The sequence below is a fragment of the Syngnathus typhle genome, linkage group LG3 (genome assembly GCF_033458585.1).
Source record: "Syngnathus typhle isolate RoL2023-S1 ecotype Sweden linkage group LG3, RoL_Styp_1.0, whole genome shotgun sequence".
Taxonomy (NCBI): domain Eukaryota; kingdom Metazoa; phylum Chordata; class Actinopteri; order Syngnathiformes; family Syngnathidae; genus Syngnathus; species Syngnathus typhle.
Window position 1 is genome coordinate 8,873,658 of NC_083740.1, and position 26,797 is coordinate 8,900,454.

Here is a 26,797-nt window from a genome sequence, read left to right on the forward strand (position 1 = left end):
AAGATTTCATCATGCTGTACAATATGAAAAGTCCCTTCAATGGTGGTGACATCTTGGTTGAATACTTGATTGAGTTGATTTTAATTAACTTCTATGTGTGGCATAGACAAGAAAGCATAGGAATGTGCTTTCAATTTATGACATACATTGAATAATGGCTGACATTTAATGTCCGGTGATGATCCTGGCCTTCTTCCCAGGGAATAACAAAATGGACCTTACAACTTCTGTTCAAGCAAGAAGGAGATATAGGCAATATCACACACAGTCCAGAAAACGAACCCAACTTATCAAGACTGGAATCTATTACTAACTTGCTCTGTTTGGACTATTTAAAGCCTGTGCACGGTGAAATAACGTAAGGCATGAGGAGTGTTTCCTTTGTTCATCAGGACCAGATGCCATCAGCTATTAGTTAAGAACTTGATCTTCACTGGAAAATGTTGGATTTCACAGCAAATGTTGTTTCCTCGTGTGACTCAGCTACCTGCACTTGATGTCAATGCATCACACATGCTCTCTTATCCACGTCTAGTAGCCACATGAGAGGAAACACAAGAAATATGTGTGCCCCCACGGTGTTTATTATCATATTATTCATCAGCTTTGCGGTAATTTTCATAGCAGGCTCTTAACCTTGTGGTATTTATTTCACACAGTCTTGTGAGCCCATGCGTGACCCTAAGCACCAATTGTATGACAGAAAAATACTCACTCGTATTTTATTCCAGTCCAATTTCCAACTTTTTCACGCCGGACAAATTTCTTTGAATGGGTCCTTATTAAACAAGACATTTATTTATTTGAAACCTCTATAAACACTGTAATCTAATAATTGTTTAAATGTGGCAAATGAATATGGTAAAAAGAAACATTCTTGTGCTGCTACAACATCAACCATTCCCAGATTGCGCCTCACGTGAAAGCGCGCATGGAGAGCAGACCTTCCTTCCATAAACAAAAGCATGAATTAATTGCAACCTGGCTGGAATTGGACGAGAGTGCTGAACCTTCCTGCTGTCCAGTTGATCTACAACAGAGATGAGCGTTCCAATCACAAAGAGCACTTAACGCTCAATTAAGACAGTTGTCATGATGATCGCTTTGAAAAACAAGAACTCGTGGCCCACCAGCTACCCCTTTGGCTTTATTTTTAGGGTGGATGGATTTAGGGTGCAGGAGCTGGTATGCATGTATATAGGCCAATATAAATAGCCCTCGGACGTTTAAATTACTGCAATTTATGCTCTGTGAGGTAAGAAGACTGTGCAACTACACCATCTGGAATCATCTAAGCATCCTGTTGCTCTGAGACATCAAATATTGTTGCTAAATTACAGATGATACAATCAGGTTGTATTTACAATTATGAAATAATTTAAGTGAGATAAGGAGGTCCAAAATTATTCAGATTGCGTTTTTTTTATGGCTTGAGCTCAACGGAAATCATATCTTCATCGTGCTGATGAACAAGTTATATTTTAAGTAAAAATGGAAACAAATATGGGAGTGAGTCAGTTGTCTGTAAGAAGTAGTGCAATTATTTTGTAGCTATGAAAGCTATAAGGGCATTTAAAGTATTAAAAAAAAAAAAAAAAAAGCTGTTTCCATGTGAATAAGTAATTTGCTAATGCTAAATGATGCTGAAATTGTTCATTTCCCCGACTTCCTTGCAGGCAGAGTAGGTGAAGCTTCTCACTGACGCGGTAAATGTGAGTTTGGATAAGCTCCGGCTCACTTGTGACCAGGAACAGGCAAAGCAATACAGGATAGAAAAAGGATAAATGGATGATGTAGTCTAGGACAGGAAACATAAATGTTTATGATACATCCATCCATCCATTTTCCATACCTTTTGTAAATATTTATTGAAGCACACTTTTTAGATTGCATTAAACATTTCATTATTTGTTAAATAGTTAAGAAAAAAAGAAATCCTCATCTTATTAAAGTGGATTAAAGTTAATCTTTCCAAAATTCCCCCACCAAAAATTCCCATGGTGAACTACCAGAAATACTGCCAAATGCCCTCCCTTTTGGAGCCCTACTGACATTATTGTTTCAATTATGTTTGGAATGATTTTGTTGTTGACTATGTTCCCAGAGTTGCTTCAGTCCAACAGTCTCCTTGCGCAGACAGGGAGTCTACCTGAACGCTGTTTACCAGAAAACCTGGAATCTCCCTTCTGAACACAAAAGGTGGACGTGCATGTGCAAGTGGACCATGTCTATTTGTGTACGCTTAAGTGTGTGGACTCCACGTCCTCAGATGTCTCCCCGAATCTCCTGCTCACGTACAGTAGGTGTGACCCACTGTGTAGAGCGCCTCCACTCCTCATCCTTCCCAAGTCGGGGGAGCAAGCGATGGAAGGAGCAGCCGTGATCTCCGGTGCTCGCTACGGAAACAATGGCAACGTGCCTCAGGGTGACAGCAGGGGACGGGAACATGCACAAACACAGGAACCGGCCATTCTGCCACTAGGGCAGGCCAGCCTGAGAATTTGGAGGCGGGACTCTCTCTCCCTTTTTCTGATATGCCCTAATATGAGAAAAATGACACACTTGCCGATTGTGTGCCGTTATTAGCCAAGGAATCCTTAAGGGAGCGGCTCAGAGCGCCACAAAGTCTTAAGCAATGGGACAGAGATATTTTAGGACACAATGTATTGTTACTTAGAGCCAGGAAAACAGATTACCAAAGTATAGGGACAACACGGTGGGGTTGTGGTTAGCACTGCTAACGTAGTTGAGATTTTCCGGACTATAAGGCACACCAAATTCCTAAATTTAAACTGTCCCGAAGCATTGTGTCGTGAAATCAATCATAAGTGGCCCACTGAAGACTATGAATCATGAATCAAAAAGACTATGGATCATTATTTTGTGATTATAAAGTAATTTGTTGCGTCTGAAGTTGAAATAAAAAAGATAAAATGGACAATGATTTGATTTGGATAATAAATCTGACATGATGCATTAATGGTGCGCTTTATATAAGGACAAAGTTGTAAAATGGGTCATTCATTGAATGTGCGCCTTATAGTCGGGTGCGCCTTATAGTCCGTAAAATGAGGTACCTTGTCTTTGCCCTAATATCAGCTGGGATAGGCTCCAGTTCACCTATGACCCCAACAAGAAGAAATTTAAGAAATATCACACCTTTAGTGCCTTAAGATAACTTCAGATGTATGTTTTGGGGTCACAAATATATAGAAGTGTCAAATCCAGGTCCAAAAAGTAAACTGTTTTGTTTTAGCCAGAGGTGCTTCTTATCAACAGGCATGAGCAAGCCTTTTTACTGGACCTTGATATTACACCTCAGCAAGTATATCAATATAATAGAATTTTATTTCTTTTGTTGAACAGATACTACTTTAAGCTTGCATGTAGAAATACACTCTAATCTAGGAAAGTGACAGGCTATAGTTAAAAGTCAAAGGAGTGTGTAACATCTGGACAAAACTTCCTGCCCACAATTTGCCAGACAGAAATAGCAAGATTGTATCTGATTTCCTGACAAGATATCAGGTGATCTATAAACTAACACCGCATGTCAGTTTAAAAGGAACATTGTGAAACTCTTGACTTTGTCGAGACATTTTGTAAAAACAATAGTGTCATTTATAAGACTGCAATTATCCTCTTGGCATAGTGACTAATCTAATTTAAAGGTGTCCTGGTTTGTGTTTGGTGGTCAAATTATACTGCTGCTTACAAACAAAAACTCAGTCAGCCCCACTAGTTTAAAATGATGTATAATTTGAATTAGGTGTCAGCTAGGAACATTAATCATTGGTTTGACGATGGTGGAAGGATGTTGAAAGTTTCTACGTGTCAACAGTTAAGGTCTTAAAGCAAAATAGCAGCGCAATTAAAACTTTAATAACTCCATTGTAATCATTGTCGGTATAGTTCCACAAACAGCCCTCATTCCATTCAAACTGCACATATGATTAATTATATTTTCCACAATGGACTGACTGATAATAGCATGGCAGAGCAATAAAGCTGCAAATCAACGTTGCACAACAAACCATTGACTTCCGCCTTGTTCATTGTTGTGTATTAATGCCAAGCACTGGAAGCCTGCAGCACTAGAATAAGTTTGTAGATTACATCACTTGGCACTCATTTGGCACTTAGCACCTACACCACCCTCACAAAACTCCTCCTGCCCGTTGTAGCATTGTTCGGTATTGATGAGCTTGACCTTGAGGAAATCCTCTGCAGCGCCTGTCAGTCTGTCCTGACGGGAGTTGCCAAAGTAAACATGACTAATCAGCCAATAAATCATGCTGGGATATATACATGACACCTCCCTGATGAGGACGTTGTTGTGCCCTTGTGGAGTTATAAAACGACATGCATGGCCGCTGGTGCTGGGAACACAATGTTGGGAACAAAGCAATTGTCCCTCTATACTGTATTGGTCCCATTTTTTTCTGTAGGAACCCCCGACTGAGTGAGGCTTCACTTTCAAAGAATCTAAATTTGAAGTAGAGCCAATTCGGCTTTTTCGACAGGTCCAGTGTGAGAACCTGTATTCAATGTTGCTTTTTTGTATGATGAACATTTAGTGGGGGAACAACTACTAGTGGTTCCAATAACCTCCTCAGATATTACAAGTGACATCGTGCCAGAGGAGCCTAAAAAATTGAAGGATGGTAAAAGGGGACATATGGAAATTGTATTTTTGGAATTGTTTGTGTATCGTGTGCCTACACAGCGATCAAGTGTGAAATTACAAGAATTAATCTTTGCCTGTTTCCCCCCAGAAAATATGTGGTCAAGTCTCTCTAAACTTCTGCCTGAATGTTAGGTAGCAGTGTGGCTAATTTACATATCAATGTAACAAACCTCCTCTATGTCACAATTTGATAAAAAAAAAAAAAAAAAATCCCACATATCGATACTATTGGTCAGGTTTTTTTTTTATTATTATTATTAATTTGACCATTCTAGTGACTTAGCTCTCTTTACAATCCAGCTAATGATTACAGAAATATATCGTTTTGGGGTCTCCTGAAAAGTGATGGTAATGAAAGTACAAGGATATTATCCAAGCCCACACAAACTTTCTCCACCAACTGCATGAAACACAATGTCAAAGTCAAAAGGTAAGCAGAGCTGCAACGTTTTATTAAATGCACAGATTAGCGTGAGCTGACAGCTATAGCTTCTAGATCCACATACTTGATTGCTCAGATCAACAGAATCAAATATTTTATCAGCACCATTTGGAATACAAAATGTGAAGATTGCTTCAACACATTTCGTCTATCTTTAAAATAAATAATCTGTTGTGAATTCCCCAGTGAAAGAATGTGTCTGCTTGGGGAAATGGAAAAGAGATACATTTGTTAGCAGCTCAAAGGCATCAATATTTGGACTGGGTTAAGGAGATATTTCACCCAAGAACACAATAGATGTTGTGATACATACAGTTCATTGTCCATTGTCAGATTCTCCCAGCCTCACCCTGTGTTACCCACAACATGTCCCCTTGACTATTACTGGAAAAAACATCAATTGGACAAGTGAATTCTGAACGCCTTTTGTTTTCAAATAAATCCCAATAGTGAATACTTTGATTGGCTTAAACCCAGGTTTCCATAGTGATTGGACACATGGCTGCATAAAACAAAGGTTGGAAATGTGAAACATTTCCAACAACATGGCCTCTCTTTTTTCCACCTTATTTCTCATTTGCACCAAAAAAATAATATTTTTTCACAATTCTCTTGTGCATTATTGCATTCAAGTTGAATTTAAAATGTTTCTAATTAGATGCTTTTCTTCAATCAGTTGCTGTGTTCAATAGTATGTCACAAATACACGATTCAGATTTCTGCATGCAGTTTGGGTGGAGCAACCAATGAACGGTTTGAATGAAAGGCTGAACTCGTTCGAATTTCCTGTCTTCTGTGGCTTGTCCACCACTCTGAATCGTTTTCTCTTGCAAAATAGGATTTCCCCTCAACAATATATTTAGGCCAGTGATCAGGCTGAGGGTTTATCTCTAGGGGACATGTGTTTCGGATTTTCTTGGAGACATAGGGGATCATACATACTGTATAAAGGGGATAGGGGATTGTTGGGCAGTGAGGTGGAAAAAAAAGAAAAATATGCTACAATGCAGAGTTTCAACTTTCGGGGATGGATTTGTGAGCAGCTGGACAATTAAAATAACTAACAATAAAAATGAATACTCCCGGAACTACGGAAACTATTAAGATAGGGTGAAAAAACTTCAGTGAGAATTATGATATCTTTACAATAATGAAACCAGTCTGGTTTCACCCTTTGGCGTTCTTCCAATACAATATGTCAGGTACAGTTAATGTCAAGATTAGAGTCAGTACATTAAACTGTCATTAGTTTTTCTCCATCCCAGCTTCCCATCCACCTGCGCTTTATAATGAGATTACTGCAACACGCTCAGCGACAAAACTGTGATCAAATCGCATGCCTGGCTCATGCGTCCACTTTCCTCTCTTTGTTAGCCCACAGCCTCGCACACACGGAGCTCTGGCTTGTTTCCTGCCATAGATTCTAAGAAGAGTGTGTTTCTAATTATAAACGGAGCCCGAGGTTAAGCACACTCTCTGCAGGCCACCATAGCCATGGGGATTTATGGTACCAAGTTCCAAACTCCCACCAGTGACACAAAGCTGCCCACTTTCTATTGGTCATAAATCAAACTGGATGACTGGTAGCTGCAGTTCTCTTTCAAACGGAGATGTTGGGAGGAACAAAATTCTACATTTTTGGGTGTCTTCTTTAAGTCACCTGGAGTTCATAGGCTGCTCAAACTTATGTTTCGTGACAGAGGTTTTACCCTTGGGGCTTAACAAAGGGCTTAAGTAAGGCTACAAAGCGACAAGAAGGTTGAAATATCTCAACCAAGAGGTTCATCAACCTTCATGATGTCAAATCAAGTCAACATGCTTTGTGGAATTAGTCGTACTACTTCTATAACTTTTCCATGAAACACTACAAAGAAGACAGCAGTACCTCTTAAAAAAGGAATTCTGTAATATTTCAAAAAAATCATTTCTTTTCAAGTTTCCCAATGATCAACTTGGGCTTCTGACCCTCTATTCACACATTAAAATTTCAAACTCTTAGGTTAAGATACATACATGATAAATGGTGTCCTCTATGTGTAGATTTTCACCATATTTTAACAAATCGTAAAAAAAGTGTCATCAATTCAAAAATTGAGAAAGAAAAAAAAAAAGAAAGAATTGGTAAACAAACAAATTAATATAGAATATCAATATTAACATAACCTCCTTGATTGAGGTAGTGTGCAGTATGAAATAATTTAAAAATCTGAGTTAAAATACCATTTAAAAACTGGTCTTCATGGCCCCCCTGACATGACAGCCTATTTCACATATTGTAAGACAGAGTGACAATTTCCATTTAAAACTTCAGCTTTAAATATTTCAGATGTGCATATCAATGCAAACATAAAAATGTGCATTTGCTAAGACTTTTGCAGATAAACCAAAGTTGTGCAAATAGGGACAAAACAAAACTATGCAAAACTACAAAAAAGTCATGAAGTTTGATCTTTTTATAAGGAGTTATGTCTTCTTTTGCAACCTTAAAATACCCATACAGTTTTGCAATTCCAACCATTATTACTGCCCCCTGACAGACATCCTCCTGGTTTTACATTAAAATTAGGACACAATGAATGTGGATTATTTCAGGGTGAGACAGACTACTGAAAACAAAAGAAAATTCTCTGCAGACGGGAGAGTTTCCCTTTTGTGTCGTAAAGATTCAAAAAGTAATGACACGAACAATATGGAATGCACCTTATAACAATAAAAGGGAACAACAGGCTCTCCTGCGATGATCTGGCATGACCGTGCACTCCATCATGGACTGAGTGATTGAAGCATTTACTGCATGAGAGGTGATCTAAACACGATGGCATTTCGGAATGTTTTTCTGGGGAAAACACCATGGGCTGCCATTTTTGCACACCATTTCATGTGCCCTCCTATAGAGTATTGTTCATGACTAATGAGACAAGAAAAGCAACGGTGCTGTTCATAAACACCGGAAATGGGGCTGAACATTAAAAGCGAAATCACCTGTGTAGCTATCGACTCAAGTTCAATGCAATATTGTTGATCGGAGGAAGCTCGTCTGAGTTATTAACAATGAGCAAACAAACAGAGGTGGGTCTCTAGTCGCCGTGTTTATTAGGAACCAGATTGCAACAAGCAGCTCTGGGGCTTTCCTACATTGGAACACAGCTCTCCTGGGCCCTTTGAGAAAGCGCTGCCAGAGTCCACTTCAAAACACGGAGGTTTGGCAAGGAGGGGGAAAAAAAAAAAAACGGAGTCCAGGATCATTCTTTGTTCTTGTTTTCAAGTGCTCTGGGAGCCCATAGGTGAACTGATGCTTGGCAACAACTTTTGAGTGGGATTGCAACAACACAATAACTGAATGTTTATTCCCGGTGCAGGATGTTTGAGTGGATTTAAAATTAACTGTACTGTAAACAGCAAACTACAAGAGGTCTGTTCCTCTGTACATGGTCCTGATTGCACTTGAGTTTTTGCATTTGAAGCATAATGCAGAGAAATTAATTGGATACATAAATATGTACAAAGGTCATGAATAACCTATTAGTATTAATTAACATGATAATTTAAGGGAAAGGACTAGAGATGTTGAAATGTAACATTTTAAACTGCATTGAATCATGTCATTTATTATTTTCTTAATTTGTTGTTGCATGTTTATCCTTTTGTTTTTCCATGTATGTTCAAATAAATCAATCTGAATAGAAAGGGAAAGACAAATATGCTGGATTAGTAGTTATACAGAAAAACTCACGGCTAGAGACTAATGTCAAGTGCAACATGAAAGAAGTAAACAGCAAGTCCACCTCGATCAATAAGTTAATGCCCACTCCGGTGGATGACTTTACAGCAGGTGTAAAATAAAGAACAATGCTTCTAGTGACATCTAGAGGATTCCGTGATGTATTACATTTACTTCCACAACGAAACTGTATATTCGACACCAGTCCCACTTTGTGCTGCAAACAAAAACTCCAGAGAGGCACAGTACCTCTGTACTTTATCTATTTGGTCATGGAAGAGGAGATTGTGAAGAACAATCCTCAGGTTACTCCAATCTACTGTGCTGCAGAGTTGCACAGGTGCAAGAGGCCTAGGTCCGTGACCTCTAATGTTTCCATGAAGCCGACTGGCAGACTCAGGTCAGCTGAACCGCCATGTTTGCTTCACAACCTGGTACCTTCTGTGAATGTGGATACAGTGTAGTTTTCTGACACTCTGCGACATCCCATCAGTTGCCATAACCTTAACAAAACACTACAATGCTGTTAAACAATACTTGACTATATTTATAATTTCAGAATTATATACTTGACTGTGGTTGAGAAAGCAAAGCGGGGAGAGTCTATGTTATGGGAATGTAAATGAACAAAGAATGAAACAAACCATCACTGAAATATTCACGTTCCTTTTATTTCTCACCTAATTCCTTTCTTTGTATTATAGCGACAGAGGTCAGAGCAAATTGACTCTTCACTGAAGCCTTAATAATCTTAATATTTGAATTCCTGTGCTTCTAACCTTGATGTCGTCTGGTTACACAAATTAACATTGTGCAACATTATGACACATAGCAAACATCAATTTGAACTTCCAAAAACCTTCTCAAAGCGTTGCTTGTCCACCACCTGTCCAAAACGTGTGGAGAAAAGCAAAGTCTGGGGAGTGCTATAACGCTTCAGTTTCAGTACAGTCTCATGTGAAGAGTCCCCGGTGTCCGCAATAGTCATAACATCAGACACGGGCATGTAGATGTCATGGCGCCTACCCCAGAATGTCAGGTGGGACACTTTGAGCGTATTATGGGCCGAATCCAGGTACATCATTCCCACAACCCTCCTGAAGAAGTGGCTAGCTGTGTACAACATGACACCAGCAAACAGAGCCGTTCCCGTCGTGTAGTTGACAAGAAAAAGGGAGACATCTCCCATTAGATATAGAATGTACACAGGTGGAAGGATAATCACAGTGATCCCGGTTTGGAGTAATTTTAGCCTGGACACGGCTCTGAAGAGCTTTATGTGAGGGAATTTATAAATCATGTCATATTTCTGTGTGGACAAATCTGAGCACCTGACAGAGGCTGTGATTTGGGGAGTAAGGGGTCCACGACAGCCCTGATGGAGGTTTATATGCTTGGATGCACAAGGCCAAACTCCAGAAGACAAGGGAACTCTAAGCTGCTGGCATGATCCTCTTATGCAGGATAGGAGGTGAGACCTTCCCCTGCCTGCTAAGGCTGAACAGATCTGGTGAGGAAAACGGAACAAAATATTAGATATGTCTCTCCATAATCAAGAATTGCAATTTGCAATACTAACCACTGCAATATAAAATAATTGAGGTCATAACATTATCATGGAAGTTGATTATTCTTATAATGAAAAAACTGCAATTAAATAATGTCTTGTAATGGAAAGTATTAGGAGCTGCAGCTGCAGTGTAGGCGACATTAAATGGCATACTTCTGACTTGTGCTACGGTTAAATCTTAATTAGATTTTGGCATATAAGCAAGTTTCTCACCAAGGCAGGCATCGGGACTCAAAGTGGCACACTAAAGAAATGTTGTCCAGGAACATGAAATGAAGGTAGCTGTCACTCCATTATTTTGTGGTACAGGAAAAGACCTGAAAAGACACCCGGAAGTAGTTACATCCGTTTCTTCGTTGGACGTCACTATAGCTCTGAAGGCAGTGCAGGCTGATTACCGCCACCTAGTGTGTGACGTTAAAACTGACACTCTGTAAATTTGGTGTGAAGCCTGCCTGTAAATTTTGCACCTAATATCAATGCTGATGCTGATGCTGATGCTGATGCTGATGATGATGATGATGATGATGATGATGATGATGATGATGATGAAAAAAGCAAAAAAGATAGTGAATAATTTTGAATTAAACTTATTTCTATGTTGTTGTTTTTTTTAATAAGATGTTCTCTACGATTATTAACAAACATTACTAAGCCACATAATTAACATAATTAACATAATTAAGCGACATTAACGGAGGCGTCTGCGACCAAAACAAACGCTGACGTATGACGTCACAAGCGAATTGCGGAAGTGACGCTAGCCAGTAACTGCGGGCGCACGTTCATACAGTAACAGAAAAACATACTCATTCGTGGAGACACGGATCTTTGAGGTCAACATCACACGTCATTGAACCGAATCTCGGCTACCGTCTCTCAATCCACCGGACCGTAGGGCACGACATGCTGCAGTTGGGCGATGACATCTCGCTCTACTCTGTCGTATTCGTGGTGGTCCTGCTGGCCACTCGCAGCCCGGTGTGGTCCGGCGTCCTTACTGGCTGCCTCTACCTCTTCCTGGCCATGTTCCGCTTCCCACAGCTGCCAAGCGGCCGATCCCGACAAGTGCTTCATCCGGCCGGATTCGAGAATGTGTCCGTGGTGGCTCACCGGGGGGGCGGACACGATGCCCCGGAAAACACGATAGCGGCCATCCGACTGGTAAGAGGGTACAGGGGAGTTCGGTTCGAGCGGACAAGGTGTCTCCTTGACACATACCTTTCGTAATTGATCAGATTATTATTGAGTAATCCTGTCACGCACCAGGCGAGCAAGAATGGGGCCTCTGGAGTGGAACTCGACCTGGAGTTCTCTGCAGACGGGGTCCCAATCCTGATGCATGACGAGACCGTGGATCGGACCACAAATGGATCAGGCACCCTTAGACAATTAAGATTCGCTGACTTGGCTAAACTTGACGCATCTGCTAAACATCGACTCAGGTAAATTCAACTGTGCTCCTTTGTCAACTCTTTTTTTCTACATGTGTCTTACTATAAAGCTAATTGAAGTGTGCCTCTGACAAGAGTACAGTGCATCTGTATGTACTTAATGAGCTCCAGGAAAAGTACACTTTGCTGTATTTGAGCAATGGAACGATCCAACGGCAGCCACACCAGTGTCTTCTATTTCCAGGGACAAGTATGCTGGTGAGAAGATCCCAACCCTGGAGCAGGCAGTGGAGGAATGCATCAAATTGAAGCTCACCATATACTTTGATGTGAAAGGCCATCCAGACGAGGTGCAGTCTGAAATAACAGCAGAGCACTTTTGCAAGTTATAGCATGTTCACCGGCTCATTCATCATGACTCTGCCCTTTTTTTACAAATCAGTGAGGTCTGTAAAGTAGCTGTGGTTGCTTTTGCACATGGCAATATTCTTGATTTCAGGAGAGTTGGATAGGCAGATTTAAAAAATGTACTAACTAGCACACACATGCGCTGGAAATATGAAAGTGAGGTACTATAACTTTGTGGTGTGTTTCCCCGGTAGGCAGCTGCGGCGCTCTCAGCTCTTTACAACAAGCATCCAGTCCTGTACAACAGCAGCATTGTCTGTTCTTTCGAACCCAAGGTCATCTACAAGGTCAGAGGCCATTTAGAATTTTACCTTGTGCTATCGCAAGTGTTGGGAACTTTATTTTCAGTCTTATTTTAAATCAAAGGAGAACCACATTGACTGATGTACTTTGTCGTTTATTGACGGGGCAAACACCCAAGTCCAAAATGACAACACTCGCTATGAGCTCCTTGCATAACTCATTTGGCCACACCCCTTCAAGACACACGTACCATACAGCGCAGTATGAGTATGTATAGTAATTACTCACACTATCTTTGACTGTATTTGGAGTCATCCAATGATGATAAAGATGATGTCGTTGGTTACATTCTATAAAATGTCCTCTATTTTCATTCCTTGCACAGATGAGGCAGACTGACCCTCAGGTGATCACTGCATTGACCCACAGGCCCTGGAGCTTGAGCCGCTTTGGCGATGGCTCCCCACGTTACCTGTCACTATGGAAACACCACTGGCTGACATTAATGGATATTGTGCTGGACTGGGCCCACCATCACTTGCTGTGGAAGCTTTGTGGCATTTCCGCCTTCCTGGTGCAAAAGAACTTTGTCTCGCAGTGAGTTTGTCTTTAGAGAGACAATCATCAGTCATACTTATACTTCCATTATATGAGTTTTATTTTTTTCTAGGGACTATGCGCAGTACTGGAGCCAGAGAGGGGTGGAGGTGGTCGCCTGGACCGTAAACAACGGCGTGGAGAAGCAACACTACCAGGAGCTTCTGAAAGTCAGTTACATCACAGATAGCCTTGTGGAGGACTGTGACCCGCACTACTGACACTCCCTACATGCACTCACAGAAAAACTCCAAACTCCTTGGTGCCATTTTCTAGTACGTCCACGTCTATATGTATACGTTGACTAGACTACTCACAGAAAGTTACAAATACAATATTGGAATGAACCTAAAATACACACAATATAACCTATATGGGTGAACTTCTGTAAACTTTGTCAGGCTGTTATCCTGGTCTCAATGTCAAAATGTAAACAGCGTGGTGAAAACAACACTTTCACTGCCAATTCCATTTGAACCAAGAAATGTATTGGTCGGTTTATGGATCATTCATCTGTAATGAATTTGCCATTCAGCTCTTTTTTAGCGCGAGTAGTGAAAAAAAAAAAAAAACACTGAACAGTTGGACTTGCCCTTTCAGAAGTTTACACAAAGTCAAAATAAGGGAAGTTTATGGTGTATTTTAGGTTCATCCTGAAATTTCACTCAAGCGCCGAATAGCCGTAACTTTTTGTAGGTATCGTATGACCATTTGAAGGTCATCCCAACCAAACTGGGTGACATTGTGTGCCATGAGGTTCCAGTCAGAGGCCCGTGAAGGTCATTCAAGTCACACTCCTTCCTGATGGCAACTATTTCTCCCACTTGGCCAACAGCAGCAATAAAGGCGGCTAAATATCTGCAATGAAACAGCTTGTCAGATCGCATGAAAAAACACTGTGGTTTTATTCAGATGGTTGGAATTTATAGATTCTTGATATACACAGTGTGAATACATTTTCCATTGTTTACATGTGAGTTTAATATGCACGTCACCTTAAGACGTTGCTTCTAATCAAATCAATCATGCAGCTACACAGTCAACCATTTTGATGTTACACTGGGACTCCTGCTCTTGGCCAGTGGACTCAGGTGAGCGACCCATATAGTAAGAGATAAGCAGACGGAGTGGTGATATCAGTCTGGATAAGCCTGTCTGAGCAGCTTCTTGATCATGGTGCTCTTGAGGATCAACCCCCACATGACCCTTGAGTTAATCTTCAAGAGGAAAATTAATGTGCTTTATATGAAAATGACGATGTATGACAAATGATTGCATGTATATAAATAAATGGTATAATATCCCTTTGTGTAATGTTATTCATTTAGTGAAAGATGAGAGGAAAACAGTTTAGATATACTTTTGTACACTATATCCAAATGACTGGAGTTTATTAGTTTCCAGTCTTCAGCATTTTAAAAGGAAAGTCGAGCCAGAAAAAAATCTTTCCAATTATATGTTCAATGCAGACCCTTTAGTCTTAACACGGTATTTTGTTTGACTATGAATCGGCTGACCTAGAAAGATGAATCAAAGCAGAAAAATCCTCCTGGTTTTATTTATCTCACGGGTAGCATTTTGCCACTTGCAAATACAATATATGAATGAGAAACCTGTATTTCGGCGTGTTAGTGCACTTAGTGTTCTAATAATGTAAATATTTTTTGTGTGCTTCCTTTAAATTCAATGTAATCAAGAGTCTGTGAAATGCTTTAATAGGTGAAAGGTAAATTCCCACTCTCCCCGCCACCCCAAAACAAAACGGGTGTAAAGTGACGTCACGGAGGGTTTACCCGTATAAACTCTCTTGGACGGAAATGAGGTAACTGAACTTCAAAATAATGTGCTTTGGAGGGGGGGGTATGCACAGGCTACAAACATACAGGCTATGACAATACATACTCAGAAGAGATACAGTACAGCTTTACAGTGATAATTACACAATCCAACAATCAATCATCAATCACTTATCAAATTAATAAAAATATGATTATCAATATTTTTTTAATTTAATTTCCCCCAAATGCTCAGAATTGTAGCTTTTCAAAAATAAATATTATTTGATTTACTTAACAATCTATGAAAGTAATTGTGATTATCTTTGAGTTTAAATTAGAAAAAAAAAAAAAAACTTTAGAAAACAATGGTGGATCTTTTTGTCTATTTTCTGGCATAATATTGACCAAACTGAATCAATGCACTGATAGTTTGAAATAATGTAGTTTTTTTATTTAATAAAGGGGTGATACGATTTTTTTTATCGAAATGACAAAATAATCGACAGATTTGTGTCTTAATAAAATCTTCCAATGGAAGATCTTCAAGTCTTCAAGATTTCCATACAGCTGCTAAATGTACTATGCATACTGCAATTATTTGAGGCTTAGATGGACAGCAATGTGATCATTTTATTTTATTACTTGTGTGCTGTAACAGGTAAACAGAGTCACAATTCATAAATATATCACTCCTGCGTCAAGGCAGTAATAATAATTTAAACTTGAAAATGTAGTAATTGATATAGAAGTTGTCAAAATATTTTGGAAATCAACAACCGGAAGTGAGTGACAGCACGCTGACTTACTTGATGCCGAAGGGAAACACGACCGCTGTGCTGTGGTAGATATCAACCAAGTCGTGTCCTTGTGTCCACTGTCCAGCAGTCACGCAGCGGCGGTACCGCAGGAGGTTCCGTGTCCCCCACTCTGTGAGTTTCTGTCCTCGGACACCAAGAAGCGTGCTGTGCCCCTTGTAGCCCTCCTGTTCTTGGGACAGCGTGAGAGTCGCCTGCACGTGGAGCGGCTTTCTCCTTGGATGACCTCCATGCCGCGGGCAAAGCACCTTGCCGCGGGTTCGAAGGTGCAGCAGAGTCCGTGTTAACCGTCCCTCGGCACTTGGGGCCGACTTGCGGAGCTGCTGACCCGAGTTGCGTCTCCACTGCACCCACAATCAAGAGAAGCGGGGAAGAGGTTAAAGTTTGAGTGGACACTCGACACGGGTGTCGTCCCATGATGTACACCATCACCAGAGGTCCCAGCAAACTCGTTACACAACGGAGGACGGCAGGTGAGTGTTACAAAAGTGTGACGCAATGTCGCGTCACACTACGTTGGCCAACTCTTCTCTCGCCCAATTTACCGAAGGCCCCACGCAACAGATTGAGAATAAATTCGCCGATCTGAAGCTCAAGCCGACGACGTGGCTCACGTCAAAGTAAGTTTTTCTCCGTGTTGCAAGCGTGTGTGCGTGTAACTGCGTCACTCATTTGTATGTGTGTGTGTGTGGTGTGTGTAACTGCGTTACTCATTTCTTTTATCGTGCCGAAGCACTCCGGTTGCATGCGATGCCTTCACGGTCTGACACCCGAGACCTCTGTACCTGACCAACAGTGGTGACGTCATGAGGGTTAGGTACTATTACATGAATGAGTGGCTGTGGCCCCTTACCTCTTCCCTTTCCTGCCAAGTGCCAACCTTTATTTACTGTGCAAATCGGATTAAGGCATTCACAATGATATCAAAATAAAAACAAACAAAAATGACTTGGAACAAATATAGGATCAAGTCACATCTGGTCAAAGTACTCGCACCATGCCAAGTTATAAGTGAACTATCAGGTATTATACTTAACTTCTGGCAACTCCACAGCAATATGGGAGGATTCATTTTTCACCCAGAAAAACAGGATTTTACAACACGGGTACACAAAAGCTCCTTAAAAAAATGCACAAACAAGTGTTGCATATGGACACTGATTCGGTCTCAAATACAGAAGTCAAAGTAAACAAACTAAATATCACATTTAAGCATAATGCACATGGCTGGGCCAATCATTGAAGGGCAGCGTTGATCACATTTGTAAAAATATATATATATATTGTTTAACTACAGTATAAACTCCTGTTTTGCTGTAAAAGTGACCCGTGTCCGCTGTTTTTGACTCAACTATTCTCCACTCCTCAGCACTCCGCCTCCAAAGATCGTGTTCAACCGCCTCAATGGAAAGCGTCACCACGTTGCATCTGTGCAGAAGGTGGACAACCCAACAGAGGGATTCACTCCTGCACACGAGGAGAATGTCAAATTTGTATCTGAAGGTGAGAGTTAGTGTCAAAACAATAGGAAAGATTTAGAAATTCAACAGTTCCTTCAATTCACACACACGTTTTATTTTAATTGTAATATTGTTTGGTTATATACGAAATAGAATATACTGTATATGATCATGTTTAACTGATGAAATGAAAAACAGTCTCAGCACAACAGTAAACTATTTCCACAACAAAAAAGCAATCACTCAAAGTTGAGCAATATTCTTCAGTCTGACATGTGATCAAATCGGCTGTTGCCTTCATCAAATATGGAAAGCCACTTGGCTGGCATCCCGCTTGCTGTTGTTAGTCTTTGGCTGAAGGTTGAAAGCTCCCATGCAGCCAAAACCTTGAAGCTTATCTTCATGTGAAGGCTTTTACTGGCAGCTGACACATATGCACTGTAGTCACCTGGGAAACGCATACCAAGAGACCGCATCGTCCTAACTTTCCTGTCGAACCAGAAAGTGCGTTTTCGTAATGGTGCGCTGTTTTTCTCTGCCAGCATGGCGGGAGGTGGAGCAAAAGCTGGGAGAAGGTGACAACGGGGAGTCAGTGGACAGCCAGGGACCTGTTCAGTACACAGAGAAGAATCCCAATGTTGTCGTGAAGAGTAAGCACCCATGTCGTTATTTGATCGAATGGTACCAGGTCGGGGGGGTTCTCCTCGCTTCTACACTCTGCTATGAGGGTGTAAGAAAGAGTTAAATTTATATTTTTTTTACAGGCAGTGTTTATGTAAGTTCCCAAACTTGCCTTGGTACTGAAAACTTGGTGTGAGAAAACTTAAGCCTATGACTTTGTAATGTATGGGGTTTTTTTTCTTTTAACAAGACCCCTCTCTATGCCGCCCAGGTGGAAATTTTAAAACATGACTTGTATGTTGCAAAATACATCATTCCACCGTACCTTTGTTTCTACGCAGATTTTGTTCCCATTGACCTGGAGGAGTGGTGGGCTCAGCGCTTCCTTGCAAATATTGGAGACCTGTCATGATTGTTTGGAGGATTTGAAACACAACGGGATACAATTCGCCCATGCCCCATCAGCGAAGGGGTCGATGGGAGAGTCCCGTCTGGCTTCAGGATGCTGCGTGTGAAGCGTTGGCTGCCATTTGGCGCTCGATCCGAAAGCTGAAGCTTCACGCTGCTTTAAGAACTGAGTGCACCTAACAGTCGTGATTTAATGTGTAGCTGCGAAAAAGGCCACACTCTACTTGAATGACACATTTGATAGAAGCTTTTCTTCTTCAAGAGCTTCCATCGTTTCTCAAGTGTGCTCTGCTTTATGGAGCGACTGGCTCAACTTTGGAAATATACTGAAGAGCACAAGTAAAATGTTTTTCAAAACATTCATAACAATTTGTGTGCAAGTTCTTTTAAGATGCCAAAAATGAACCAACTTTTAAAGTTTTCCCTGGGAATTTTTTTATGCTGAAGGGCCCTAATCGGGCTATACATTTCTGATGGTGCTATAGCTTCAAAGTTATGGAAAAATCAAAAAAAAATTCATATTCAGTTCCTAACAAAAGGTTCAGCTTATATGACTTTCCACACTGAATAATTCATACTGGACATAGCAATAAACACACATTTTACACATTAATTTACACAATAATTGATTTTTTTTAGAAACATACGAGAATACTTAAAATAATAAAACATGTTTCAAGTCTTCAAAAGTGTAAAGCACAATTTTATATTTCCTCATAGCTTTCATTTCCCTGCTGCTTTTGCCTTCTTGCCCGGTTTCCTGACACGCCTACGAGTGGGTGCGGCCTGCCCCGGTTTGGCCGTGGTGAAGGTGATGCACTGGGAGTCCAAAAAGTTTACCAGCTTGGCGGCACCGAGACGGATGCCTGCCGCTTTCAGGCGCTCCTTGAGTTGAGAAAGGACCAGAGGCTGGTATTGCAGGATCTGAGTGTACAGGCCGGAGTCTGACAGGATGAACGAGCGCACGGCCTGCAGCCGATCTTGGAGGCGGGTGGCCGCTTGGGAAGGTGATACCCCGCCATCACTGTCTGAGTCGGCACCGGAGGAGAGACACAGCTCCGGGTTGTGCCTGCAAAATAGATGCCACAGATTTACAATAATACTAACAAGTCTGTGCCTTTAAAACTGGAACTTTCAAATTTATTGAAACAACACCGCAGTACATAAACAAGAGGATTGCACTCCGCACGCACTTTAACATAATGTAAAAACTGAAAAAACAGTTTGCTATTTTGTCATTGAAAAGCCAGATCTTGTTCCAGATCTTTCTAGATAGTGTCTGTGACATCGTGAGTGCACGGATTACCTCTCAGAGTCTTCACTTGAAGTAGTTGAAGAGACATTGGAGTCTTGAGAGTTGGACAGCGGCTCTGTGTCCTCCTCGTCTCGGTTGTGTTTCCCCGCAGAGATGGAAGTGGCCACTCTGGGCTCCTTAAAATGGACTTTGTGTTCCAAGGAGACGGGCCTGTCGCCAGCAGCCAAAGACTTAGAGGGAGCGGGCTTTGTCCGGGCTGCAGGCCCTGCACAGGGTGCCTCATCTTCACAGTCAGAGTTAACCAGCTGGTGGGTGTACTGGTGGATCTCTTTCAACTTGACGATCATCTGGCGCTTTGGTAATGCCCGTACACCAAACCTGCACATAGATGACAGTGAGCGGCATCTGTGAAGCCAAACTATCCATCAATAGAACACAGGGAAACTGTCATTTGTTTATCTTTATATTCAGCTGTCTGTTAAACGCCTCGATTGAAAAAAAAAAAAGCCATCTCAGCCTCCAGCATTTTTTTTTTCTAATCAAACAAGGTCTACAGCGACACTCTTCAGTTTAATAGCCATGAGTGAAAAGGAACAGGCTGTCTTTACCCACCTGTTTTCATGCAAATTGACTAACCTGTTCAGTTTGTTCTTTAGTTCTGGCGTATCCATATCAGAGTAGTGAGGCATTGGCGTGATGGGCACTAGAGGTTGAGTGGGACGTTTTTTATTGCGAGGAGGAGCTGTAAAGACACAAACAGTTGCATCAATGTTAGCTTTCCATCTTTAGATGGATTTGTCTCAAATGAACCAGATGCGGCTCTTTCTTGGATTTAGTCATTGTGATTGAAATAAATTTAATACGCTATGGATACGGAAGGTCATAACTTGATTAGCTTTATTTTATCACAAACAAATGTCCCTGTAATAGAATTCTCTTGTTAAAGAGTACTTACGTGGTGTTTTTAGTTGGGCAGAAAGCTTCAGCCTTTGAGAAAGAGGCAGAATCTCCTCTTCCTCCTCTAAACTGTCCCACATGTTTGCAACCAGGTTGCTGTCACTCATTTCTGGTGCAATATCAGTCATGACATCAGCTGTTGAAGTCTGGAAGGTCTGAGCCTTCTTACTAGTAGATGGCTGTGAATTCAGGTTTTGGGGTTCTTGGTATCGATTCACACCATTTTGACAGGATGGCGGTGACGGTGACGAGGCAGCCGCGTCCACTGGCCGACTGCGTCCTCCGCTGTCCTCTAGTCTCAGACTAAAGCATCTCGAGTTCCCAGCGACGTCATCACAGTCGTTGAGGCCCCATGAGTCGTTGAACGCCATCGGTGGCTCGTCCATGAACAGTGAAGCCTGCTCAAAACTTTTGTTTCTTTCGACTTCTTCTATGACATCATCATCCAACTGTGCGATCTTTCCATCTTCTCTTGATGTTGTTCCACTCATTAGCTTAAAGCCCGTGCTGTTGTGACTTCTTTTGTGAGTGGGAGAAGATTGTGGCTGTGAAGAGTCAGAAAAGGGGGAAAGACGGAAGCTATCAAACTGTATCTTCTCTGGGCTTTTGTGTTCTTGACTAAATGACTTTTGCTCATCAATCCCTGTGTAGGGCGGTGAAGTGTCGAGCCATATTCGGTGCTGGAGGATATCTAAGTGCAGTGGAGTGCTGCTAGAAGGCTCAAAGCGGGGCTGGAGAGGCGTCTCTTGCTTCGACGAATCATGGAGGTGATTGGAAACGCCTGAGAAAAGTGAAAATTTGGGCTCGGCAAGCGCTGGCGAGTCCACTTCTGCTTTTTCCGGATTCAGCCAAGCGCCACTTTCCTCCAGTGGGAAAACGCTGGTCGAAAAACAAGTGGGAATGTTGGAGGTCTTCGATGTGTTACAAAACTCTTTTGGGAACAGCTCTGCCCTACGCATGCTGCTTTTGGCGTGAGTGGAACTCTCCAAACTTGTTCTTCTGGGACTGGTGCTGACTGGTGTGGGGGGGACGATCCAGAAGAGCTCTGGCGAACAATCTAAAGGATTACATTGGTTAGGAGACTCACTTAGATCAACTAGACTATGCTCCATATTTCTGGAGTGCTTTTGCTCCGCAGAAGGTTCTGTGGGCTTTAAGTGAGTGAAGTTCCGCTTGCTGTGCGAATGTGACAAGATGGGACTCTGGGCACTGGGATTAGAAACGGATCCCTCCATGTCCTCACTGGAGTCTGACAAAACTATCAGGTCTGGCTCCTTTATCTGGGGGGAGTTTGAAAGTAGTGGGACACGGCTTTGAGGCTTTAGAGGCATACCATGTTCCGGCGGTTCCTGTTCAACTATTTCCTTAACTCCAACAGTACAGCAGTTATCATTCCGATGTGGGGGCAAGATGGACGGATCGGTGGGACTGTCACTTTGTAAACTTGCTGAGGACTGAAGCGTGGTTCTACTAGATGATTTGAACGTGGGAGCATGAGGCGTGTGTGCTTGTGGTGGAGTCGAGGAAGGAGGACTGAAGGAGTTTTGATCTTCTTTGGAGACCGCCTCAGAATCTGAGAAGAGGCGATTATAACTAATATCAAGACTGTGGTCCGGAAGAGGGTCGAATTCACTCTGAGGGCTTTTGTCACTACATTTTCCTGGAATCTCTCCTGGTTCACTTAATTTGCTTGATATCTCTCCCTCACCTCCCTCATCACTTTCTCCCACGCTCACCTCCTCCTCATCCCTCATTCTCTGTGTGGCGGCAAACTCATAAATCTCATCCAGCTCTTCCTCGTTCACCTGCTCCTCGTGGAGCTCTTTGTCGCCTGATGCCACGTCAGTAGCTTGGTGGACATTGCTCTCGTCTTGGTCTGCATCGTCTTCCTGGCACCACATGGAGTTGAAGAGCGCTGTTAAATCCTCGTCTGTGCCGTTGCTGGAGTGCTCCCCGGGGCTTGCGGCGGCTCCGGCATCATCCTGAGCTGAAGCTTCATCAGTGTGACACTCGCATAGCTGCTGCAGCTCCTGTAGATCAAACCTTACAAAATAGGAGCAGATGAGTCATACACCTACTCTTTAATAAATCAATTCAATTGTTTGTTTGGTAAGGTAGGGAAATGTGTGACTTCTTCTTACTGACCTGGATGCCAACTCCAGTACACGAGGATGTAATGACGCTGAGAAGGAAAAGTGAGCAGTGTAGAGGTACTGCAGCAGAACCAACACCGCCTGTCCTGGGACATCGTTGATCAACAACCTTTGAGCGGCCGGCATTCCCTCCTCATGCACCCCGATTCCACTTTCATGCATCTGGAGGAAAAACACCGTAATATTTAGGCCCCTAAAGGCTTTCAGCCTCTCGATGGTAACTGAACATAATTTATTTTCTTTTGCTATCAGCCGACTTCTGAAAATGTCTACGATAAGACAAAAGTATTCCTGCCCCTGGAATTATCAACTCTTCCGTAGTCTTTGTCTCGCCTTGTGGCCGACCGAGTGTGCGCTGCAACGGGCTTCTTGCTTCTACTAGCTTAAAAGCAAGCGGAGTTCAGAGTGTGGAAAAAAGTATTTAAGCGCTTTTAAAGAAAATAAATATGCCTCTATAATGACATGATGTTCTACCCACAGCCGTAATGGTAAATAAAAAATGACTGGCTTCCCATTGGCCAACAGTACACGGGACAGAATGAAAGCTGGCTCATTTGAATACGACAAAAATCAATCTGATTTTGGCAAGACAGAAAATAAAGTGTATAAGTGTACTATAAGTCCTGCTTCTTGGGGTATTTGGATTCCAGCTGGACAAATGGAATCTGTTTGGTGAAAAAAGTGACTACAGTAGTTCTCCTTTTAGTAATGTGCTGCAGTTACCATTTCTGCCAAGAGGGGGCATCGTGCATATATCATGAAGGAATGAGCAAAGAAGACTTGGCCACTGTCCACCTGGAGTTGCCAGTCACTGAGCAGTGGGTTATTCACCATGCTGCTCAGGTTTGATGCCAAGGTGGATAGCGCCACCTGCAGAGGACACAAGAGAGAAGTTGTCTCTCATCAGGAAGAACCCACACATTCATTGTGTTACTGTACTTCCAAACTTTGGCCTGTGGAGAGTTAACTTACTGATAAATGACTGCTGCACTCTTTCGTTGCTTCTGGCTGACATAAAGACCTTCCTGCTTGGCACTGGAGGTCCCCTTCAGGGGCACCTTTCACACAGGGGTCAGTAGTTTCTTCTAGAAAGAAGCCACTCACTTGGAGGTCTGTGTATAAACTAGTGTTTTTGTCTGTGGAAACATCACAGTGACAGCAATTCACAATCATTAAGGTGACGAGGCAGTGTACAATACATATGCATATAAGTGCACTTTACTAAATATAATTGGGAACCTTGTTTCTTTGGGAAGTACATCAGCACAGAACCACACAAATCAAAATGCTCAGTGTAGAGTACAGAGCTATATATTTCTTTTACCTTTGCTAGGGCCAGGAGCAGTGTAGGTACTGCGGGCGATTTCATCGTTGGACAAGTCCACTAATTCTTGCAGGGCCTGACTGTTTGCTGGGAGATGTCCCGTAGATTGACTGGAGGGAGCTGAGGAGACGTCAGTTGTCTGAGAGGACGATAAGATGGAAGCCTTGTCGTTGGATTGGGTGGAAGCGCCGGGAATCTACGTGAAAAAGTGGTGAGCATTGAAGAACTCATTTTGGAGTTACTATATGCATATAAATATTTGGAGATAGATGATGGCGGTCTTACTTGATTAAAACAATCAATAAAACACACATGTCTAAGGAAAACCGTGCACTGAGTTGGGCATGAGCCAAGAAGTGGGGCCCGTCCTGGACAGTCACCAGCCAGTCAAATATGTTTTCTAACATCTAAAGGAATTCATAATCACTATTACAAATATCACATTATGCCTGACTAAAAATCACCGTGTGAACAAGGACAGCAGCTTTCACTAATGCAAACATCTCCAATACATTCATCATCTTACTCGTGCTGCTTCCCACGGTGCGAGAAAGTCTTTGAGCTCCGGGACGAAGAAGTCTAATACGCTGGTTGAGTGTCCAATCAGCAGTGCACTCTTTTGCCAGAGGGGAGCAGCGTTCCTCAAGGTGGACAAGGTGCTGGGACAGCGAGTCGGGGTAGGTGGAGATGGAGCTCGACTGCATAGGAGCAGGGCAGAAACACGGTCTTGCAGCCTTGTCAGGGCCGCATCAGCATCCTGGATGAGGAGGATCGGAGGAGGACGAGGGGCCGTGCCCTTTTTCCTCTTACCATGACCCTTACCTGTAAAATGAGCAATTGGAACGTCATTAGACACACTAAACACTGATAGCATCAAGGTTCAAAATACTGTCTTCTTTCCTTAGAGCAGTTAATAATTTTAACTCTATAGTCAGTACCATCTCTGTATAAAAAAATTACTAAATTAAATTAACTTAATTTTGCAAGACAAGCAAAAGGAGGCGATGCTGTACCGGCATCTGGCCTCCACTTCAACACAGGATTCATGGAGGAATCAGTGGCGACGATTTCTGTTCTTGCCAGACTTAGCTGCTTCCTCTCCTGTTCCAACAGGGAGGATGACAGAGTCAGGGCCATTATGGTGTCTTCATCCAGGGGGTCAGTCTTTTTCCTGGGCTTCTTTTTTGCTGCAGGGTTTGCCCTCATTACGCCTTTCCTCTTGCCTCCTCCAGTCTGTATGCTGAATATTACAAAAATATTGAGGCCAAATCGCATTTAGAAAAATGCAAAAAGACACAAAAATTGGAACTTGAAGAGGAATGGATTGTGTTCAACCACAGAGAGACAACTGTGTGTATGCTTGACTGGTGTGAAGTGTGCAGGTGGCAGACGTACAGTGTGTTGCTCGTGGCACGTTGCGCCTCTTCGGCCTGCCTCTGAAGCGCCTGCAGCAGGTCGGTAGGACTGACACCCATGTCCGCCGAGCAACGCTTTAAGTGGGTGGAGCGACTCTTGCGCGACTTGAATTTCTTGCCACAGATTGGACAGTCGGGGACATCCGCAGGAGGAGGACGAGGAGGAGCAGCCATTTGATGCTCACGGTCATCTAAACACCTTCCAGCAGATATATACACGTTTGAATATTCTTAAGAATTCTTTACTTTTTGTGCTATGTTAAATGTTATTAGGGCAGAATACAGATTGCACTACTATATTCATTAAGATATAACCAAAGCAGGGGCAACTGGTAACTTCTTGTTGCTTCGTAAAAAGACCGACCTGTTGATGTGCTGCGCGCGCCCTTCGGGTGTCATGTGAGATACGTTTCGGTGACAGATGTGGCAAAAGAAGAGACCCTCAGCTGCCAAGTCCAGTGTGTGGACCTCTGCCGCTTCATGGTCAAGTTGCTTCTGCATCCGCATGGCCAGAACCTCATCGCTGTCCTGAAGCCTCAGATGGTGCTCGGAAGTGGAGGACTGCGGTATTTCTAGGGACAGATCGGTGTGCATTTCACTGGGCATTAATTGCATTGACAGTAGTACAAAACTCGGATTCCAATAAAGTTGGGAAATTGTGTCAGAATATTTGAATGGTAGAATGGGGGAAAGGTGAGGGGGAACCATCATGTCAACTCACCTGACTGTGGAGGAGATGGATCCCTGCCATGCTCCACATTGTGCACCATCCTCGGCTGGTTGGCTCTCTTAAATTGTTGCATCCCGTTGAGTAATTTATCTTTTGTCCCCATGCCCGGTTCAGTTTTTTGTGCAAAAGATAACAAAACATCTCCTGAATTATGAACAACCTTGCCCGTGTTTCCCATGAGCTGTTGTGCTTCGATACGAGCAGGCTGTGAGTCAGTTCTGACAAGCTGAGATCCAGAGCTTCCCTCGTTTCTTTGGTTCCCATCGCTGGTCTGACAAGATGTCTGCTGGTCGATTCGCCTACGTTTTGGCTCAGATCCTTTCTTGCGGGACCGTTTCAACAGCTTTGAGCAGAGGTCAACAAAGTCCTGGTCCGACTCGTTCATGACTGCAACCCTTTTTTTGACTGGTTATCGTGAACATATCATGCCAGCATGGAATCCGCGCTGGCAAATATCCATAACGGATCGCCAACGTTTTCGCCCCTTGCAGTTTGATTCAAGAATCCGCGGGTGCTATTATAGAAAACAAACAATAATAAATAATACATCCATGTTTACATTCCAATCTTCTATGCATCTAAAATATAACATCAAGCTAGTCGTGAATAAATACATTGCGTTCTCACCGGACTTTCAGCATCAATGTAGTGTCTCATACTAATTCCAAACCATCCCTCTATTGACAATGTTTCTAATGTACATTTATTACTTTTTTTACAGACAGTTTTGTTTTCATTTTATAGCGCGTACATCAAACTGTTTTTACTTCTGGTCATGTGACAGGAAAACATACTATTTACTTCCGGTTCGCGCTGGTA

General features: G+C 42.4%; 4 protein-coding genes across 5 annotated transcripts; 2 read left to right on the plus strand and 2 right to left on the minus strand.

The window, feature by feature from the left end:
- Positions 1-9,500: 9,500 nt before the first annotated feature.
- tmem186 (transmembrane protein 186) lies at positions 9,501-10,743 on the minus strand. The gene is made up of 2 exons (XM_061274117.1): positions 10,634-10,743; positions 9,501-10,357 (listed from the first exon to the last, which is right to left on the minus strand). Exons 1-2 carry the CDS (start codon positions 10,643-10,645, stop codon positions 9,689-9,691), a joined length of 681 nt encoding a protein of 226 aa, XP_061130101.1. The 5' UTR covers positions 10,646-10,743; the 3' UTR covers positions 9,501-9,688.
- A 412-nt stretch (positions 10,744-11,155) lies between these two features.
- gde1 (glycerophosphodiester phosphodiesterase 1) lies at positions 11,156-14,365 on the plus strand. The gene is made up of 6 exons (XM_061274116.1): positions 11,156-11,584; positions 11,690-11,865; positions 12,059-12,164; positions 12,417-12,509; positions 12,851-13,062; positions 13,136-14,365. Exons 1-6 carry the CDS (start codon positions 11,327-11,329, stop codon positions 13,281-13,283), a joined length of 993 nt encoding a protein of 330 aa, XP_061130100.1. The 5' UTR covers positions 11,156-11,326; the 3' UTR covers positions 13,284-14,365.
- A 1,264-nt stretch (positions 14,366-15,629) lies between these two features.
- mcrip2 (MAPK regulated corepressor interacting protein 2) lies at positions 15,630-18,503 on the plus strand. The gene is made up of 5 exons (XM_061274118.1): positions 15,630-16,128; positions 16,206-16,275; positions 17,025-17,158; positions 17,658-17,765; positions 18,078-18,503. Exons 1-5 carry the CDS (start codon positions 16,071-16,073, stop codon positions 18,146-18,148), a joined length of 441 nt encoding a protein of 146 aa, XP_061130102.1. The 5' UTR covers positions 15,630-16,070; the 3' UTR covers positions 18,149-18,503.
- A 51-nt stretch (positions 18,504-18,554) lies between these two features.
- slx4 (SLX4 structure-specific endonuclease subunit homolog (S. cerevisiae)) lies at positions 18,555-26,773 on the minus strand. 2 transcript variants are annotated; one of them, XM_061274113.1, is made up of 14 exons: positions 26,606-26,773; positions 25,970-26,492; positions 25,613-25,820; positions 25,229-25,447; positions 24,847-25,073; positions 24,360-24,655; positions 23,834-23,972; positions 23,482-23,645; positions 23,233-23,379; positions 22,502-22,671; positions 20,355-22,399; positions 20,036-20,141; positions 19,451-19,777; positions 18,555-19,213 (listed from the first exon to the last, which is right to left on the minus strand). In XM_061274113.1, the coding sequence occupies exons 2-14, from the start codon at positions 26,361-26,363 to the stop codon at positions 18,868-18,870; spliced, it is 4,788 nt and encodes a 1,595-aa protein (XP_061130097.1). In that variant the 5' UTR covers positions 26,364-26,492; positions 26,606-26,773; the 3' UTR covers positions 18,555-18,867. The 2 variants fall into 2 exon arrangements, with proteins under 2 accessions (XP_061130097.1, XP_061130096.1); XM_061274112.1 differs by having other exon boundaries at positions 23,834-24,029.
- Between the last annotated feature and the right edge of the window lie 24 nt (positions 26,774-26,797).

Excerpts from the sequence above, each read along its gene's own strand:
- slx4 (XM_061274112.1), bottom strand. The coding sequence starts at position 26,363 with ATGAACGAGTCGGACCAGGACTTTGTTGACCTCTGCTCAAAGCTGTTG. Across the intron at positions 24,030-24,359 it reads CACCGTGGGAAGCAGCACGA|ATTCCCGGCGCTTCCACCCA; the intron begins GTAAGATGATGA and ends TTTTTCACGTAG. Across the intron at positions 19,778-20,035 it reads CTAAAGAACAAACTGAACAG|GTTTGGTGTACGGGCATTAC; the intron begins GTTAGTCAATTT and ends ATCTATGTGCAG.
- mcrip2 (XM_061274118.1), top strand. The coding sequence starts at position 16,071 with ATGATGTACACCATCACCAGAGGTCCCAGCAAACTCGTTACACAACGG. Across the intron at positions 16,276-17,024 it reads ACGACGTGGCTCACGTCAAA|CACTCCGCCTCCAAAGATCG; the intron begins GTAAGTTTTTCT and ends TCCACTCCTCAG. Across the intron at positions 17,766-18,077 it reads TCCCAATGTTGTCGTGAAGA|ATTTTGTTCCCATTGACCTG; the intron begins GTAAGCACCCAT and ends GTTTCTACGCAG.
- gde1 (XM_061274116.1), top strand. The coding sequence starts at position 11,327 with ATGCTGCAGTTGGGCGATGACATCTCGCTCTACTCTGTCGTATTCGTG. Across the intron at positions 11,585-11,689 it reads CGATAGCGGCCATCCGACTG|GCGAGCAAGAATGGGGCCTC; the intron begins GTAAGAGGGTAC and ends GTCACGCACCAG. Across the intron at positions 12,510-12,850 it reads AACCCAAGGTCATCTACAAG|ATGAGGCAGACTGACCCTCA; the intron begins GTCAGAGGCCAT and ends TTCCTTGCACAG.